At 47.2% G+C, this 17,216-nt stretch overlaps 3 protein-coding genes across 9 annotated transcripts; 1 reads left to right on the top strand and 2 right to left on the bottom strand.

Annotated features, from left to right (window-relative positions):
• Positions 1 to 2,098: 2,098 nt before the first annotated feature.
• Positions 2,099 to 3,653, bottom strand: LOC136489747 (bisdemethoxycurcumin synthase-like). The gene is made up of 2 exons (XM_066486300.1): positions 3,254 to 3,653; positions 2,099 to 3,126 (listed from the first exon to the last, which is right to left on the bottom strand). Exons 1-2 carry the CDS (start codon positions 3,459 to 3,461, stop codon positions 2,099 to 2,101), a joined length of 1,236 nt encoding a protein of 411 aa, XP_066342397.1. The 5' UTR covers positions 3,462 to 3,653.
• A 7,323-nt stretch (positions 3,654 to 10,976) lies between these two features.
• Positions 10,977 to 14,535, bottom strand: LOC136487323 (uncharacterized). Of its 7 annotated transcripts, XM_066484483.1 has the most exons (9): positions 13,584 to 14,524; positions 13,316 to 13,493; positions 12,911 to 13,175; positions 12,316 to 12,810; positions 12,053 to 12,153; positions 11,774 to 11,875; positions 11,598 to 11,696; positions 11,407 to 11,514; positions 10,977 to 11,313 (listed from the first exon to the last, which is right to left on the bottom strand). In XM_066484483.1, exons 2-4 carry the CDS (start codon positions 13,325 to 13,327, stop codon positions 12,683 to 12,685), a joined length of 405 nt encoding a protein of 134 aa, XP_066340580.1. In that variant the 5' UTR covers positions 13,328 to 13,493; positions 13,584 to 14,524; the 3' UTR covers positions 10,977 to 11,313; positions 11,407 to 11,514; positions 11,598 to 11,696; positions 11,774 to 11,875; positions 12,053 to 12,153; positions 12,316 to 12,682. The 7 variants fall into 7 exon arrangements, with proteins under 7 accessions (XP_066340580.1, XP_066340576.1, XP_066340579.1 ...); XM_066484479.1 differs by having other exon boundaries at positions 12,053 to 12,810; XM_066484482.1 differs by having other exon boundaries at positions 11,774 to 12,153.
• Positions 13,663 to 16,626, top strand: LOC136489746 (bisdemethoxycurcumin synthase-like). The gene is made up of 3 exons (XM_066486299.1): positions 13,663 to 14,011; positions 15,152 to 15,355; positions 15,464 to 16,626. The coding sequence occupies exons 1-3, from the start codon at positions 13,663 to 13,665 to the stop codon at positions 16,459 to 16,461; spliced, it is 1,551 nt and encodes a 516-aa protein (XP_066342396.1). The 3' UTR covers positions 16,462 to 16,626.
• The last annotated feature ends 590 nt before the right edge of the window (positions 16,627 to 17,216 follow it).

Below are 17,216 nucleotides of genomic sequence, written 5' to 3'. Positions count from 1 at the left end.
AGAGGAGAGTTAGACAAAGAAGGTGGCCATGATGTTGAGAAGAGGTTGGAAAAGGAATTCCCTGCTTGGTTTAGGAGTCATGTAAGTGGTTCCAGATTTATTTTTGACTTGCTTGGTTTAAGATTCATATTGCAGCAAGATTCATATTGCAGCAAGTTTCACTCAATTATGTGTGCTGGTAATCATAGTTGCTTTGACTTATTTTGTTGTCTTTTTAGATCAAGACTAAGTGGAAGGATAATCGAGAAGAAGTTAGTGAAGGGCTATATGCAATATCATGTCCTCCTGACCTAAGAGTGAACTTATGGGCATCATGCAGTGTCAATGGTGTTCGATACAACACTGTCGACCGTGAAAGACAAAGGCAGACACAAAACAATGGTGTGCTGGTGGATGGAACACATAATGGATTGGCGACAAAATTTTATGGTCAGCTCAGAGAGATAGTTGAGTTGAGCTACAACTCCAGTTTGGAATGCATTCGAACGGTCGTACTTTTTCGGTGTGGCTGGTTCAGTCAAGATGGCAAAGCTAGAACCATTAGAGATGATGGCCTTTTTAGATCCATCAATGTAGAGATCCATTGACACCATTAACACCGTGGAGTGGGGATCGCTAACTGGCAGATCTGTTCCTGAGAAGACATGACCTTAACTGTGCATTATGCCTGAATCGGCTGTTTAGCCGATATCGTGTGCTTTCACGAGTAGTTCGCATTATGAGATCGTTGAAGTAGAGATAAGTTGAAAGATATGTTAGCCCCATGATCTTATTATTGTATTACGACGTGCATGATTCTGCCTCATGCCCCACTGATATTAGTAATGAGTTAGGGTCATTGAGTCTATTGTTATTTCTACGGCCTGCATGATTCTGCCTCATGCCCCACTGCTCATAGCGATAGATGAGATCTAACATGTTCATTAGATTTATCTTTATCAAATGGTTAAATGGTGTTGAATTGTTTCTTTACATAAAAGGAGTTTGGTTACTCACAATCATTGGCTCGTCCTGAACTGTTCATCTTTAACATTTTGTTGCCATTGATTAATGCTTGTTCAATTAATGATGTATATCTTGGACCCCACGAGCTTCAATCGATTCATCTTCATGAATATACTGGAATCGGCTATTTAGCCGATCTCCTCGCATATCGGCTCTCATCGCCGCACATTCGGGACTGTCTGGCAACACCAGCAAGTTCCGCCCTTAATTACTGATGAACTTTCTCTCCTTGTCAATTACAGGGTCAAATTGACTGGCACGCCTTGGGAGGATTTGCGCAGGATCGACCATCCCTACGCTGAAGCTAGGCGGATCTGCTCAATCGAGCGGACCCTTCCGGCTTGCTGCGTGTGTCCTCGGCACGGAACGAGATTTTGTGTCGACACAAAGTTGTAGATCTTGAAGAGCTATAAAACTTTGTACTTGATAACTTTTTCATTTGAAATCGTTTAGGTTCCCAAATACTCATTTTGAAATCAGATGAACATAAAATGACTAGAACAAATATCTCATTTTTACACAAGCATCTCACAGGTGGAGTGGTTAGGGGCCGAAGACGCGAAGCAAGAGGTCAGAGGTTTGAGCGCTGGTGTCCATGAAGCGCGCATTTTTCGCGTGAAAAATCGCGTGACTTACACATGCGACGCGCGATTGAGTGGCTGTCCGGTGGGGTTATCTCCCCCGATATAAATTTTTTTCCCTATTTTTCAGTCCATTTTTATGATTTCCTGGAAACCACATCAGTGTCGTTTTTTCCCTTCACAATGTTTTTCAATCTTCAACAGGCAATTGACGATCAAAGCAAGAAGATGACTGTTTGGATCTTTATATATATATATATAGAACTACTGTTCTGCAGCTGGCCATAGAATAACTTATTCTGTGGCCACTTTGAGTTACGATAATTACCATGCTAATTTACGAGATTACAGTAACTCCTTACTAAGTGATTTACTAACCGTGAGTTGTAGTAACACGAGTATCGTAAATGCATATTCATGTTATCGTAAATTGGTATAAATATTATCGTAAATCAAGGTGGCTATAGAATAAGTTATTATATGGCCAGTTGCGTTCAAGCTAACACTTTTTGTTAAAATAAACAACTTGCAGCTCGGAGTACCATTGTCTCAACGGTGATCCCTGGACCAAGCCCTAGCATGACCCCAATGCCTCCTGCCAGTTCCAGCTCGTCATGCTGGCGCCGGAGCTCATCCAGCACGAAGATCACAGAGGCGCCCGCCAAGTTGCCGTACTCGCTCAACACGTGCCTGCTCGCCGCCAGCTTCCCTGGCGCCAGCGCCAGCGCCGCTTCAACGCTGTCAAGGATAGCTGGCCCACCGGGGTGCACCGCCCAGAAGAGGTCATTCCAGTTCAAGCTACCACCTGATCCGAGAGTGCCGATGACGGCGTCGACCAGGCACTCTTCTACATGCTGCCGCAGCAGTGCCGGCATCTTAGGGGATGGGCAGAACACGAGGCCGTCTTCGGTGAGTTTCCCCGCTGCGGCGTCCTCGCTGTTGGGCACCACAGTCTGGGAAGCGGACACCATCTCGAAGAGCGGGTGCTCAACGCCTGACATCTGGTGGCCATTGGCATGCCCACCGGTGCCGCTGCTGACAGAACCAACGATGACAGCGGCCGCGCCGTCGCCGAACAAGGCTTGCATGATGAGGGTCTCGGGATGGTCCTCATGCGGCGCGCGGAAGTTGATGAGCGTGTGATCGGCAGCAGCCACTAGCACGCGGGCGCCATGGTTGTTCTCAGCAATGTCCTTGGCGACACGGAGCGCGGCGGAGGCCGCAGAGCAGCCATTCATGTACATCATCGTACGCTGCACCGTTGGGCGGAGACCCAGGAGTGACGCAAGCCGGAGGTCAGCATCCGGCATGTGCGCACCTGAGCTGGTCGGGAAGACCAGGTGGGTGATGTCGGCAGCTGGGCGGCCCCACTCTGCAATGGCCTGCGCAGCCGCGGCCGCGGCGAGCTCTGGCACGGTGGAGGCCAGTATGCTCTGCCGGGCGTCCAGCGACGGCAGCGCGCGGTCCACCAATTCTGGGTGTTTGAGCAATGTGTCCTCCATGTCGTGGAAGTAGCGCTTCTTTATTCCAGATTTTTGACCTACACATGCTTGTACAACCATAAAACTCAGCCAACAATTTGCCAATTTAGTTTTTAACCCAAGAGAGAAGCCACAAGGAGATCGAAGCAGGGGAACTAAAAGGAAACCAGCACATCAAACTCTCACATATCCTCTCCATCTTCGCCTTGAGCTTGCTGAGGTGCTCGGATTTGGTGACGCGGAAGTACCAATCGGCATACTCTTCCTGTGGCACGCAGCTAGTTGGGTTAGCCGTGCCAATGGCGAGCACGGCTGCACCATGCGCCAGCCGACCCTTGGCGTCAACGGTGGCAATAGGCAGAGGGATTGGTGCCTGGGTTGCTGAGCAGCGCATGCTGAGAGCCAATAGCAGCACAGCAATTGATATGTGAAAACGTAGAATGAATGCATGCACACGAAACAATATATAATCTCCAGCTAGACAACTTAAGGAATAAGAGAGTCGTAGCTAAATACTATTTAGAACCCATTTCTCAACATGTATTTTCATTCAATAAATTTTGCTCCAAATTAAACCTGTTAATGCAGTGGCCTGGAGCATCAAAATGGCGGGACGGGATCACTGTTGTGGTGTCGAGTCGAATATTGCCGCGGCCAAAGCTCCACTGCCTAGCCGTGTTGGGAGAGGAGGAGGTGGTGGGCATCAGAAAGCACCATGATAGCACTAGAGAAGTGGCGTTTGACATGGAGGGCAACTGGTAGTACAGCAGATAGCTCTCAGGTGAACTCTGTAAGTTTGTCCAGCACAGGGTTTCCTGCCTTTATATAGCCAAACACCACGAGGAAACGGATGGTTCCATCTGACAACCAATGCAAAAACTGTAGGAAGAAGTAGCGTTCCATGCATATTCTTTTGTGGTTTAGAAGGAATGTACCATGAAAATATTGTAATAATAGCATTGTGATGGCTGGGATACCATAGTGTATGGTATTTTGCTGCTTGACTTTAAGTCCTCGACTTTAATGGCATGCAGTTGCACTACTACAAAAATGTTTTCCATAGACGTGCAAAAATCCTTTCTAGAGGCAGCCTGCTTGTGAAGAGGTCTCTGTTAATCTCTTTTTTTTTGTGAAGGAAAGGGGGACCTATATTATATCTTGTCACAGTATATCCCTAAATTACATAGGAAAAAAAATCTGAAATAAAAAAAATACATAATATTCTATCTAGATTCTTCCATTTTCTTCTTCTCCAATGGCTTTCCTGGAATGCCGGAACCAAAGTGCAGTCCTTATGCCAAATCCAATGACCAACCCTAAAATATTAGACTGAGTCTGTGTTAATCAATGTGCACAAATTTAACCATAGAAAAAATTATAATTTGGATATTCAATGCTATACTTTTTCCCTTTGATGAGTAAAATTTAGCCATAGAAAACCAGCTGATTTTTGTATTTGAAACGTATATTTATAATTACAACAGTAGGAATGCTACATAATGACATTATTGGTGAACTAGTTAATGCTTAAAACAACGGGCACTAAGCGAAGCTGACTGAACCACAAGATTATTCAATCAGGAAAACCTACCAGCGCACCTAGCACTAGCAGCCTAAGATTCTGTTTCCATTTTGTCACATGCCAGCGAATCCTTGTGACTTGTAAAATGCATGGCCTTATGTGATTATTATTATGTACAACACAAACCGCCACATATAAAAAAAGCACAAAGTTCAGAACTCCCCGAAGGGTAAAGTCAGATAAAAGGAAGTCTGCCACTAAAACTCTAGCCATGATAAGCAAAAAGGTTCATCACTGTCATCTCAAGCACACGGCACCCCCAATTTATTCGGGGTCTGTCCTCTTATTTTTGCAGCAGCGTCCAGAAGTGGATCCAGATGGGAAAGGTGGATATCTGATGTACCTTTCCATGACGGTGGATGACAGATGGGAAAGGTTTAGATTCTTTCAGACGGCTCATGTCCCATGGGGGAGGTTTGGTTTTCTCCTGCCAATGGATAACTGTCTGGGAAATTTTCTGATGGGAGATGGGCAAACTAACATGGAAGACCGTCCCTGATGGTAGTATCCCTACACGGATCGATGCCTGAAAGTTAGCCATCGATCAGCAAACATCGGCTTTCCCGGTCAGTCTATCTGTCTTATCTCTGACAGTTACCATCAGGGAAGACCATCCATGATGGTTTTGGGTACTTTCATTGACTACTTTTGCCGTCATGGAAAAATTTGGTTGACCATTGGATGTTGGGAAGAAAGTCACTTACGTAGTCTCAAACTAAGTTCAAGAACCGCTCATGTATTTTTCCTTTTTACTTAACCATAACAATCCAGTATTCACAACTTTGAGTTACTGCATACATTGTGTTGAAAGCCAAACGTACTTCGCACAATGATATAGTTACAGTAGAATCATTTTGTTTGAATAATTAATCAGGTAACTCGATCACGAACTGTTGATGTCTGATTAGTTTAAATTACAAATAAAATAGCTGAAGTCATTTGTGCATGCTCACTAGTTCATGCATCTAATCAAGCCGACTAAATTAGTTAATCATGGCTGCTATTGAACTGATTAGTAAAAATGATTATGATACATTAATGATTTTTGACAGCTAATTAAATTTAGCGAATTAGAGGTATGAATGATGTAATTCTGTGAATGACGTGATGCCTTGGCCAAATGATTATGACACATTAATGCTTACTGGTTGATGCATCCTATGAATGACGTGATGTCTTGGCCAAATGGTTGACTATTCAATAAGATTTATTTTATTTGGCTGCTAAGGATCGTGGATTACGACTTATGTGCTAAATTTTTAAATGGCAAAAATAACAACAGACAAAAAAACTAGGATGTGGAAAAATATAACCATGCTGCTAGGCAAACCTGACTAAACAACAAGATTGGTCAATTTGCCAGGGAAAACTGACCAATTAGCACCTAGCACTAGCAGCCTTAGATTTTTTTTCTATTATCACATCTCAGGGAATCCTTGTCACTTGTAAAATGCATGCCTCATGTGATTATTATGTACATCATGAGATAAAGAACCAAAATCTATCTTGGCAAATACATCGTCCCTACCACGGGTGGCTGGATCACCGCGGCATGTGATGAATTAAGAATGAATGCCTCCAATAACCTGCTGATCCATAGCTCTGACCATAACCGATCCGAATTCTGATATTCTTCCCTGGCTTGTAGTGGAGCAGAAAGATTCACATGTTCTGGGCTTCTCTCCCGCTCTCTAATGGTCCTAGCGGATGGGTGGTGCCATCTGGTTGAACAAGTAAATGGACTGGAACCAAACAAAGAGGATCTCAAGAGCTCAGGTCAGGGCTGGAATCAGGCTAGGTTGGACAGGCCAGGCCCATGCGGCTCCTAAAAGGCAAATAAATAAGAAAAAAGAATTAATTACACTACGGGAAACTGATAATTTACCGAGTGTCGAATACTTTGCCGAGTACCAAATATCGGGCACTCGGCAAAGACTCAGTTTGCCGAGTGTAGCCGTCGGCAAAATAAAACACTCGGCAAAGGCTATTTTGCCGAGTGCCTAGTACTCGGCAAAATATGCCGAGTGTCAGGCCCTCGGCAAACTAGAGCACTCAGCAAATATTGTCAGAGGCATAACGGACCCAACGCTGGCAACTTTGCCGAGTGCCAGGCGTTAGGCACTCGGCAAATAATTAAGTTTGCCGAGTGCCACGGATTGACACTCGGCAATTTTTTTTTATTCTGGCCACCAATTTTTTTTGGTAGCCCTACAACAGTACCAGGAACCACATATTCAAATTTTGCACATTTTGACTGATTTTTTCTATATTTCATTAGTTTATTCCATTTTGTTGATTTTTTCGGAAAATACGAGTTTGAACTGCAGGTGCATCGAATATTGGATTTGAATGATTCGAAAAATGACATTCATGTTTGTGAGTGTAAGTTTAGGCCAAATCCAGGAACTGACCTGAAATTTCTATCAACTTGCTCACGGGGCAACGCCACCAAATTGCGTGCGAGTTGTTTTTTAATTCCATAAAATGCAAACGAAATCGAAAAAACATGAAACTTGTGGAGATGCCGTGTTATCATATGCGTAGGTTGTGGTAAAAATTTGAGAAAGTTTTGAGCACGTTGTCACGTACCATGCTTACAAACCAGGACATCTCCACATGTGACCGTCCACACGTATCAATGGCATCCTGAGCCTTCTGATTCGGGAGCACTACCCTGGCATGGTCACTGTCGCAGGCACCAACGGCAACGTGACTATGCCGCCCTGGACGTGGGACCACTTTGCCCTCGCCACGGACAACGTCGCAGGCACCAAGGCGGCACGGATTAAGCAGGAGCACTGGGTAAGTCTTCATCGCACTACATTGGTCAATTTATTGTATTCATTGGTCGTTCTTAAAATAATAAAATGATACATGATGCATGTATGCAGGACTTCTTTAGGTGCGCCCCGGGGTACGAGGGCCGGGCGGAGCAAGTGCAGGACAAGGTCTGCAGGAACCGACTCTGAGACCTGTACCACGAGACGCGGCTCCAGTGCATCATCAACTACAATGGGAATGTCCTTGGTGAGGTGGTGAGGAAGCAGGCGGCCAGGACCATGACGCTCACCAAGGAGCAGTACCTCCAGGTTAGTACGAAACATTAATACTGATTCCTTCCATGAAGAATAGGTAGGCTTCATTTTATGTTTTGACATGTTATATACTTAATGGTCTACAGATGTGTCCTGATTGGTGCGCCAAGGACCGAGCCTGCTGGGCGGCCATTGTCGACAGGTGGTGCTCGAATGAGTGGATGGAAAAGCACAACATCCGTCGGGACTGCCGCCTGCAGATGGGTGGTGTGCCACACCACCAAGGCAACCGCCACCTCGGCGCGTACGCCCAGACATGGGTAACGCTCTTTATATTTATTTCTTTATTCATTCGAACGCTCAATTCTCATTACTTGTAATCAACTTGGTGTTTTCCTCGCAGTCCCAGTTGCATGGTGGCCAGGAGTGCAACGAGTTCATGGCGTACGCCCTGGCACACAAGGGCAAGGCGACAACCCCGGACCTCACCTACAACCCCGAGGACCCGCCCGAGGCGTACACCAACACGAGCGTCCACAGCAAGCTCAGCGAGTACTCCTCGGCGGCTTGCACGCGCCATGGGGAGGACTTCGATCCAGCCTCCCAGCCCCTGGATGCGGACCTCGTGATGAGGCTTGGAGGAGGGAAGCAGAACGGCCGGTACTGGATGGCGGACAGCCAAGTTGACACGGCCTCTACTCCCACCCTCTCCTAGATTCGAGCAAGGAGCACGAGCTCCTCCCTCCCTATACGACCTCGGCAGCAGAGTGCACAGCAGCAGGTGGCGGAACTCCAGGTTAGTCCTGTTTTATTCGTGGTTCATTGCTTTTACATATATCTTCCCTTTGCATTGTTGAAACATTACGGGTGAAATTTTGCAGGCCCAGGTGCAGAGGCTGGAGGCCAGGCACTCGGCCTCGCAGGCGGAGCAAGAGCGAAGGAGGGAGGCCGAGGAGAAGAGGCTACAGGACCTTTACGCGTTCATGGCAAACCTTCAGGCCACGACGGGTATAGCTGTGCCACTTCACTCCTCGCTCCAGTGGTTCGTACTCCTGATCCTAGTCCGGTGAGTATGGTTGTTTATTGCTTTAGCTTGTGCGACCCTCCTGCAGAAACTCATGAATTCGCTTTTCCTTTGCGCAGCCACCGTCCGCGGGTTCGAACCCGACTCCTCAAGGGCACCACTCGAGGCATCCAAGTGAACCTGGCCCTTCTCCACAGTCCGGGTGGCCAGCTGGCCCTCCTCCACAGCCCGGGGGGCCAGGTGGCCCTTCTTCACACTCCGGGTGGCAAGGGTGACAGTAGGTACCTTGGATTGGTCTCTTTTCTTATGTTTCATGGACTTAGACTTGTGTTGGATCCTGTGATGGATATTGTGATGGTTGTGTTGGATGTGGATATTGTGATGGATGTGGATGTGATATACATTGTGATCTATATCGTGTATGTGATGGATATTGCTATGGACGAGGCATTTATGTGATATATATTGTGATTCTGGGCATGTGATGGTTGTGAATATGTGATTTATTTGTCTGTAAAGATGGGAAGCAAAAAACAAAAAAAAGAATAATTCCCAGCTTTGCCGAGTGTAACACTCGGCAAAGGGGCCTTTGCCGAGTGCCATGACAACAGCACTCGGCAAAACTGGGCAAAACTGTGCAAAACCGGCTCAGGTCCCAGATTTGCCGAGTGCTATGGTCATGGCACTCGGCAAAACTGGGCACTTTGCCGAGTGCCTGGTCCAAAGCACTCGGCAAAACTGGGCACTTTGCCGAGTGCCGACGCTATGGCACTCGGCAAAGAATTTTTTGGAAAAAAATAAAAAAATATTTTGCCGAGTGCCCGACATGTCACCACTCGGCAAAGGGGACGTCAGACGGGCGGTCTCCGTTAGGTCAACTTTTCTTTGCCGAGTGCTGACATGGCACTCGGCAAAGGCTTTGCCGAGTGCCCGATATATTGCACTCGGCAAAGAACCCTTTGCCGACAAAAGCTATGCCGGCGGGTCTTTGTCGAGTGTAACACTCGGCAAACTCTTTGCCGAGTGCAAACTTGGGTTTGCCGAGCGTTTTGGGCACTCGGCAAAGAACCCGTGTCCAGTAGTGTTAGGTAGGCTGCTTTGAGATTTGTGTTTTTAAAAAAGTGGAGCCTCGGACTAGTTGTCTATGTTTTTTTTTGTCATTCCACATGATTTTTAGCCATGACGAATTTTCGTGTTATTGGGAGTATAGCTGGTGCTGGGCGAGGCGATAATTGTCTTATCTGAAGTTCCTCTTTTATTTAAAAAAAGAAGAGATTTACTCAGCTTTTAAGAAAGCCAACAACAGAGGTCATACATACCGGGGATACCCGTTCAAACTGAAAAGACCCAAAAGCTCCAACTCATGGAGAGCAAACATCCCAAACGAAAGAGTTCTAAAGATCAACACACTGAACATAGACCCATCTATTACATCACCATAATATGTAAACATGGGCCTATCAGCGACTCTTTTCTTCCCATCCAACTAGTTAAGCACTGCACCAGCCCCCTCATCTTGACCTTGTCGGCCTCCCTTGTGCAATTGTCTAGATCGGCATGAATTGGTAGTGGCATGAATAACGGCATATCTGGTCTAGTTGGAAATTAAGTTCTTCTTAATAGCCATTTTGTTCATATTCATCCAGATGGCCCAAGCCAAACCTGCAAAACAAAAAGAGAAACATACGCGCTTAGGGATTCCCAGCCCCCTTGGCAGCCAGCGACCGCCTCCTGTATCGACAGCGGAAAGCCCTCTATGCCAAAGGCATCTCTTATGCAACACCAACTGTATTGGGCAAAAACACACTCCAAGAGTATATGATTAACCATTTTTGGTTTTGGCAAACACAGCACAGCACTACGTCAAATATCATTTCCAGGGGCGGCTACAGTGCATTTGTAGGGGCGGTTCGGCCAACCGCCCCTATGCAAGGGTCTCTACAAATCATGCATTTGTAGGGGCGGCTGCTGTTACCAGCCGCCCCTACAAATCGAATTGTAGGGGCGGTTGGTACTGTAGCCGCCCCTACAAATCGATTTATAGGGGCGGTCTGGGAACACCAGCCGCCCCTACAAATCGATTTGTAGGGGCGGCTACAGTACCAACCGCCCCTACAAATGATTTTTCCGTCAAAAAAAAATTAAATTTACAATTCAAATTCGACCAGAATATATATTTTTCAATTAGCATTAAAGATAAACAAGTAAACTAACCAACCTGGTTCTGCCTTAAACTATGTCAGATATATTTACATATGGAGCAAACCATTTTTATATGGAAAGGGAATTTTCATAATTTCGTCAAACATACCATAGCCGCACACAAAGAACTCAGACTAAGAAAAAAAATAGAAATACAAAGTAAGGCAGATTGCATCATCTTTGCCTTAAACCACTATAGGAATGTATAGAAATTACTGAGTACACCAAGTTCAAATAGTTGTTGATAGCATAGAGAAAAGCAGGTACTGCAAGAAGAACATTATTGCTTTACCAGTCAACAATGTCATCATATTCCTCATCATCTCTCAGTTCATCTGCTCACTACCTGTGTCAGGCATACAACTTTTGTTGGCAGGGCACCTCCAACTTGGTATACGAGTTTCTGTTCACAAAAATTCAAGTCAGAATTGAAACAATAATAATATAGACATTGTCATTATTCTACTAAAATCAGTCTAAAAGTGCTTGCTTGTACCTGCATTTGCACCTGCTGCTGTGCCTGCAACAGGATGCTTTCTTGCTCTGGCCTAGGCTGAGACGCTCCTTGGCTTGCCCGCCTAACAGTAAGAGTCTTGTCTCCCATCTTGATGCCATTAAGAGCAGCACAGGCAATGTCAATAACATTAAGATTCTGGTACACACAGAAGGCATATCCCTTCGAATTACCGGTTTCTCTATCCTTCACAAGATCAAATCCACGCAGAGGTCCAAAGGACTCGAGCAACTCCCGCACTTGGGCCTCAGTGAAGTAATATGGTAGACCACCTACAAAGTAATATGGTAAGGATATAGAAGATCAAATAGGAACAAGTGAAAAAAAATTAAGCTATCCAAGTAATTACCTGCTCATTAGCAGTTGGAGGAAGTCCACCCACATAGACACTCCGAGCATGTCGCGTAGCCTGTTGTGTCATGGCTTGTGGCTGAATAACAAGGGGGTTGAACTGATGCAAGGCAAGCAAAATTAGAAAGCAACAAACATGATCAAATAATACAAGATACAAGTGTGTCCAAGAAACAAGGACAGTTGATTATCAAATTTGGATGCCAGATCATGACAGAATGACCATTCATGGTTGAAACTCAAATTAAAAAACCCAAAAAGGAAACACATGGATTACCTGTCCAGCAGCCAAATTATACAAGTTTGGAAGCACCCCAACCCCGGTAATAGGAGCAGTGACACCGGCTCCTCTAATTAGTGCACACAGAGTTCATGGCGCTGATTCATCCATAGAGTTCTTATCAGAGGGAGTACTGAACCTAGACTCCCAAGAGTCTGGTCATTGTGTCCTAATTTCTAATATGCTTAGTTGTTTAGGGCAGTGGAAGAAGGCCAGAAGTTACAGGACGTTAATAAGCAAGCTAGGATTAGTCAAGAAACCTGGATGGAGTTACATCGAGCTGGGTGGCTAGCTGCTCTATGTTTGTAGAAAACCCAAATCCCCATTCTGCTGAATCATACAAGATGGCATGAGTTCTTTCAAGCGCTTTTGGACCAGGCTCGGTTCAGTTAAGGTGGAAGAATCAATTCTTCTTATTAGCTCAAGTTCAATCTGTATTTTGTGTAAAAAAAAGTTCAATCTGTATTTCTGACATGGCATGCTTACAAGATACAAAAGATGTTTCAATCATTATTTGAGCACATATGTCCAGAAATAATTGCCATATAAATTGAATAACTATAGACAGTTTGGCTGAATATCATAATGCCTTATTATATGTAGAAACTTGTCATATAAATTGAATAACTATAGACAGTGTAAATGTAAATAATAAATGAAAAAAACTTGTGGGAGATAGTCATATGTAGAAACTTTGTTCTGTTTATAGTCCTCTAACTGTTTTTCATCATCTATTAATTCAGCCATCTGCTTATCTACAATTTAAGAAACAATTTAAGAAATTAGGGATACATGAATCAGTATTACAATGAAAAGGATAGATGACACAAAAGTACATATAGATGACAAATTTACCTTGTGGGACATAGTCATATGTATCAACTTTGATCTGTTTGTCATCTTGTAATTGCTGATCATCATCTATTTCACACGCTTGCTTATCTTCCAATTCAATAATTGGAGATAATTTCTGGATGCTTGGAGATGCAGGTGAAGGTATTGGATCACTATTCAACTTTCTATCTGAATCCAAAAATTCTGGTTCAGAACATTTAATTTTCTTTGAGGGTCGATTATCAAAATCCTCAACAGCACTTGATTCATCAATATGATCCATTATCTAAAAAAACAGCAATAAACAAAATATTTAAGTCAAATATGTTTGCAGCAATAACCAAACCAGAAAAAAAAAACAAATTTCACATATTACAATGAAATCACGTATTGGCCAGCAATAACCAAACCATTAAGGAAGCTAACCTTGTCAAACATGTGTCTGGCGAGACCATTGCTCAGCTCGTCGAGATAAGAATTCGAAGTTGACGTGTCTACAGCAAGATCAGGTGCTCGGTGTCTACAGCAAGATCAGGCGCTCAGCGAGATCAGGTTATGCTCGGCGAGGCGCTTCTTTGCTCGGCGAGATCAGGTACTTGTTGTGCTTGTCGAGGTTATCCCAAAGGCACCAGCATTATATAAGTACGAAAAAAACCAGATCGAATTCGAGTCGGACGTGGAGTTCGTAACTTACCATGGATTTGATTTCTCGATTTGATTAGAATCCAATTCCGACTCCATCGGCCAACACGGCGGCGCCTGCAACTCGAAGAATGTGGAAGCTGGGCAGCCGGGATAGGAAGGTGGAAGGCCCGGATCTGGACGCGTGTGTGGCCGCCTGCTACGTCCGGGACGAGCGGACGGCCGGACGGCAGGATTATTGGAGAAGGAAGAAAAAAATCCTAGAAAAAAGGAAAAAGGAGCAACCTGAATCGAACGCATCATGGAGAAGCAAGTCGATTGCGTCCGGACACCTAAGGCAGAGACGGATGTGCCTCGCGTGCGAGGTCCGGCAAGCAGCGACGCCAGAGGATGGAGCAGGGCCATGGACGGCTGGCGGCGGCCGGGAGGCCGACGCAGATGTGCCGGCCGCCAGGAGGAAGAGGCCACGCGCGCGCAGACGCACCTAGGGTTTTGATGTTTCGTCGAGCCCAGGAGCGCACGCGAACCGGTGGGAGGAAGCCGCGTCGGGGGTGGCAGCCTCGGCAACGGCCACCTGCGGGGGCTCGCTGGCGCCCGTGCGCCGCCGTCCCGCCCGCGCCGTTCGCCGGCCGGTGCGCCGCGCCGCGAGAGAGAGGGGAAGGTGAAAGCAGAGACGGACGGAGCGAGAGAGGGAGCGGATGGGAGAGTTTTTTTTTCCGATGAATAGGGGGAGAGGTGGGAGATATTTGTTGTACAAGTGATCTGTAGGGGCGGCTGGTGATTGAGCCGCCCCTACAAATCGTAACACCAGGGGCGGCTGGTGAGTGAGCCGCCCCTATAAATCGATCCTATTTGTAGGGGCGGCTCGTATTATTAGCCGCCCCTACTGTGTCATTTGTAGGGGCGGCTGGTCTAGTAGCTCCCGAGCACGCCACTGTAGGGGCGGCTCCATCACCAACCGCCCCTAAAAAAAATTTATTCCGTCGCTAAAAAGCGTTTTTTACGTAGTGCAGCGGGCTGCCATGCCAACCCCTCTTGAGCAAGGTTGTTGCTGTCTTTTTTTACCTGAAGTTCCTAGTACAGAAAACACAAAAGCAACCAAAAAAGAAATTAATCAAACAAAACACAACCATGGCATCTGCCAGGAATTATGGTCGGATGCTAGGGTTATGTACAGTGCAAAGATGCCTGTGGAGTGTAGGCGCACCCTAATTTAAAAGAGGTACAAAAGATACAAGAACATCAACATCTACAGTGACTTTAGTACTAATATGAAGATGCTAAATAGTTTAGTAAGCTTTGGTACTAATATAACCACGCTATCACGTACGCTAGGACGGAGGACGACTGAGTGTTGCGGTCGATCCAACAGATCCCTTTCCTTCCTAAGTTTTCAACGTCTGATCGATTTTATCATGTCACCGGTGCAATGCTACACATGGTGGTGCCCGTCACTACCATCCGGCGGCGACATCCATCTCCCATGCTATCACCACGCCACCTTCCGCAGGATAACAAGGCAAGCAAGGCAGCTTCTGCATGATGTGGATTTAATTCCTCCATCACTTGATTTTTGTTTAGTTGTATGTATGTGCACCTGCTTATTGTTTTGCCCTTGAGTAACTGACATATTTACATCCTCGGCGAGCCGCCGACCAGCTGACATCGGCGACGAAACCCGGCACCGGCAGTGGGCAGCCCTGCTCGGCATCGGCACGGCGAATCCGGCCAACTGCGTGCGCCAGGATGAGTACGCCGACTGGTACTTCAATGTCACTGGGAGCGAGCACCTCACACACCTCAAGACCAAGATGAAGAGAATGTGTAACTGCTCCGTGCCATCCCATGCATTTAACTGCTTTCCGATGGTGGCCGGCCGGCCGGTCACTTGTCGCATGTTTATATATTTCATTGATCTGATCTGATGATCAGGCGACAAGTCCAGCATCCACAGGCGCTACTTCCATCACAGCGAGAGTACGATCCGCGAGCATCCCATCCTGCTCGGCCGCGGGCAGCCGTCGCTGGACGCACGCCAGGACGAGCTGGCGTCCGCTGTGCCTGTACTCGCTGCCGCCGCCGCGGAGGACGCCATCGCGGAGTGGGGCCGGCCGGCGACTGACATCACCGACCTCGTGGTCAGCACCTACTCGGGCGCACACATGCCCGGCGCCGACCTCCGCCTGGCGTCCCTCCTCGGCCTCCGTCCCTCCGTGCGCCGCACCGTGCTCTACCTCCAGCGCTGCACCGCTGGCGGCGCAGTCCTGCGCGTTGCCAAGGACATCGCCGAGAACAACCCCGGCGCGCGCGTCCTCGTGGCCTGCGCCGAACTAACCCTCTTCATGTTCCGCGCGCCCGACGACGCGTGCCCGGGAACGCTCGTCATGCAGTCCATGTTCGCCGACGGCGCGAGCGCTGCGGTCGTGGGCGCCCGAGCAGAGGAACCCGTTGAGCTCCCGATTTACGAGATGGTCTCTGCCTCGCAGTTCTTGATACCAGAGACGTCCGACGGCCGCGCCGCCGGGGTACTGAACGAAGCTGGACTGGTCTTCCAGCCATCCAGAGGCATCCCGGCGCTGGTGCGGCAGAACATCGAACGGTGCGTGGCCGACGCGCTGCGGCTGCTTGGCCTTGGTGACGGCGGCGGCGGCCGATGGAACGACCTCTTCTGGGCGGTGCAGCCCAGCGGGCGCGCGATCCTGGACGCTGTCGTGGCCGAGCTCGCGCTAGAGGCGGACAAGCTAGCTGCCAGCCGCCGCGTGCTGAGAGAGTACGGGTACATGTCCGGCGCGTCGATGATCTTCGTGCTGGATGAGCTCAGGAGGAGGCCGGCGGTGGAGCTGGGTGTCATGCTGGCGATTGGGCCGGGGATCTCTGTGGAGACTATGGTGCTGCGCGTGGCCGGCGCGCGGGAGAGCAGCAGCGACTAGTGCAAATCAATGCTTCGTCCAGCCTCCCGCGTGGAGTTGGCGTCAATACGAACCTTCACAATGCTCATTTCACCCGTGAACACTTTTCAGCTCTCAAATTCATGAACACTATATCCGTGAACTGTATCCACGACTGACAAGTGGCACCCATGCGAAATTTTGGCATTTCCAGACACCTATAAGACATTGTTGCTTTTTTCAGTGGGAGTCACCAATATATGTTCGAGTAATCCCTAATAAAACGCTTCATTTTCTATAGTTTTTCAGGATGTGAGCTCAAATATATGTTCCTGGCTGGATCAGATGCGTGAAAATGTGACTCACTTCTCCCCACGTGCTTGAAACTGAAACACTCCACGTTCGTCTGTGTGCGTCTCGCGCGACGCTAGCATACGCTCACTGATTAAAAGCTTGGTATGAAAAGCATAAGGGGGCAGGCGTTGATGGTAGAAAAACAGAGGACAAGCACTATGGGACAAACGGATGCCCAGCTCCGTGAATGCTTTGGCTCTGCTTTTTTTTGTTTGGCCGGGGCAAATGTAGTAAGTCTGATCCACTTCAGCCAGGGTCTGGTCGATTTTTGGTGGTGGTAGCTATCACCCGTGGGTGATAGAAAACACAGGTGGTAGCACAATATTTTTGATATATATATATATATAGAGAGAGAGAGAGAGTATTCAGTAGGCAGCTACAAAATAAGTTATTCTGTAGCCACCTCCATTTACGATAATTTTATATACTAATTTACGATAATG

The sequence above is a fragment of the Miscanthus floridulus genome, chromosome 10, assembly GCF_019320115.1.
Source record: "Miscanthus floridulus cultivar M001 chromosome 10, ASM1932011v1, whole genome shotgun sequence".
NCBI classification, from domain to species: Eukaryota; Viridiplantae; Streptophyta; class Magnoliopsida; order Poales; family Poaceae; genus Miscanthus; species Miscanthus floridulus.
This window is presented reverse-complemented; position numbering and strand designations above follow the sequence as displayed.

Excerpts from the sequence above, each read along its gene's own strand:
- LOC136489747 (XM_066486300.1), bottom strand. The coding sequence starts at position 3,461 with ATGCGCTGCTCAGCAACCCAGGCACCAATCCCTCTGCCTATTGCCACC. Across the intron at positions 3,127-3,253 it reads GGCGAAGATGGAGAGGATAT|GTCAAAAATCTGGAATAAAG; the intron begins GTGAGAGTTTGA and ends AAGCATGTGTAG.
- LOC136489746 (XM_066486299.1), top strand. The coding sequence starts at position 13,663 with ATGTGGAAGCTGGGCAGCCGGGATAGGAAGGTGGAAGGCCCGGATCTG. Across the intron at positions 14,012-15,151 it reads GAGGCCACGCGCGCGCAGAC|TAACTGACATATTTACATCC; the intron begins GCACCTAGGGTT and ends TTTGCCCTTGAG. Across the intron at positions 15,356-15,463 it reads GACCAAGATGAAGAGAATGT|GCGACAAGTCCAGCATCCAC; the intron begins GTAACTGCTCCG and ends TCTGATGATCAG.
- LOC136487323 (XM_066484479.1), bottom strand. Across the intron at positions 12,811-12,910 it reads ATATGACTATGTCCCACAAG|ATAAGCAGATGGCTGAATTA; the intron begins GTAAATTTGTCA and ends CTTAAATTGTAG.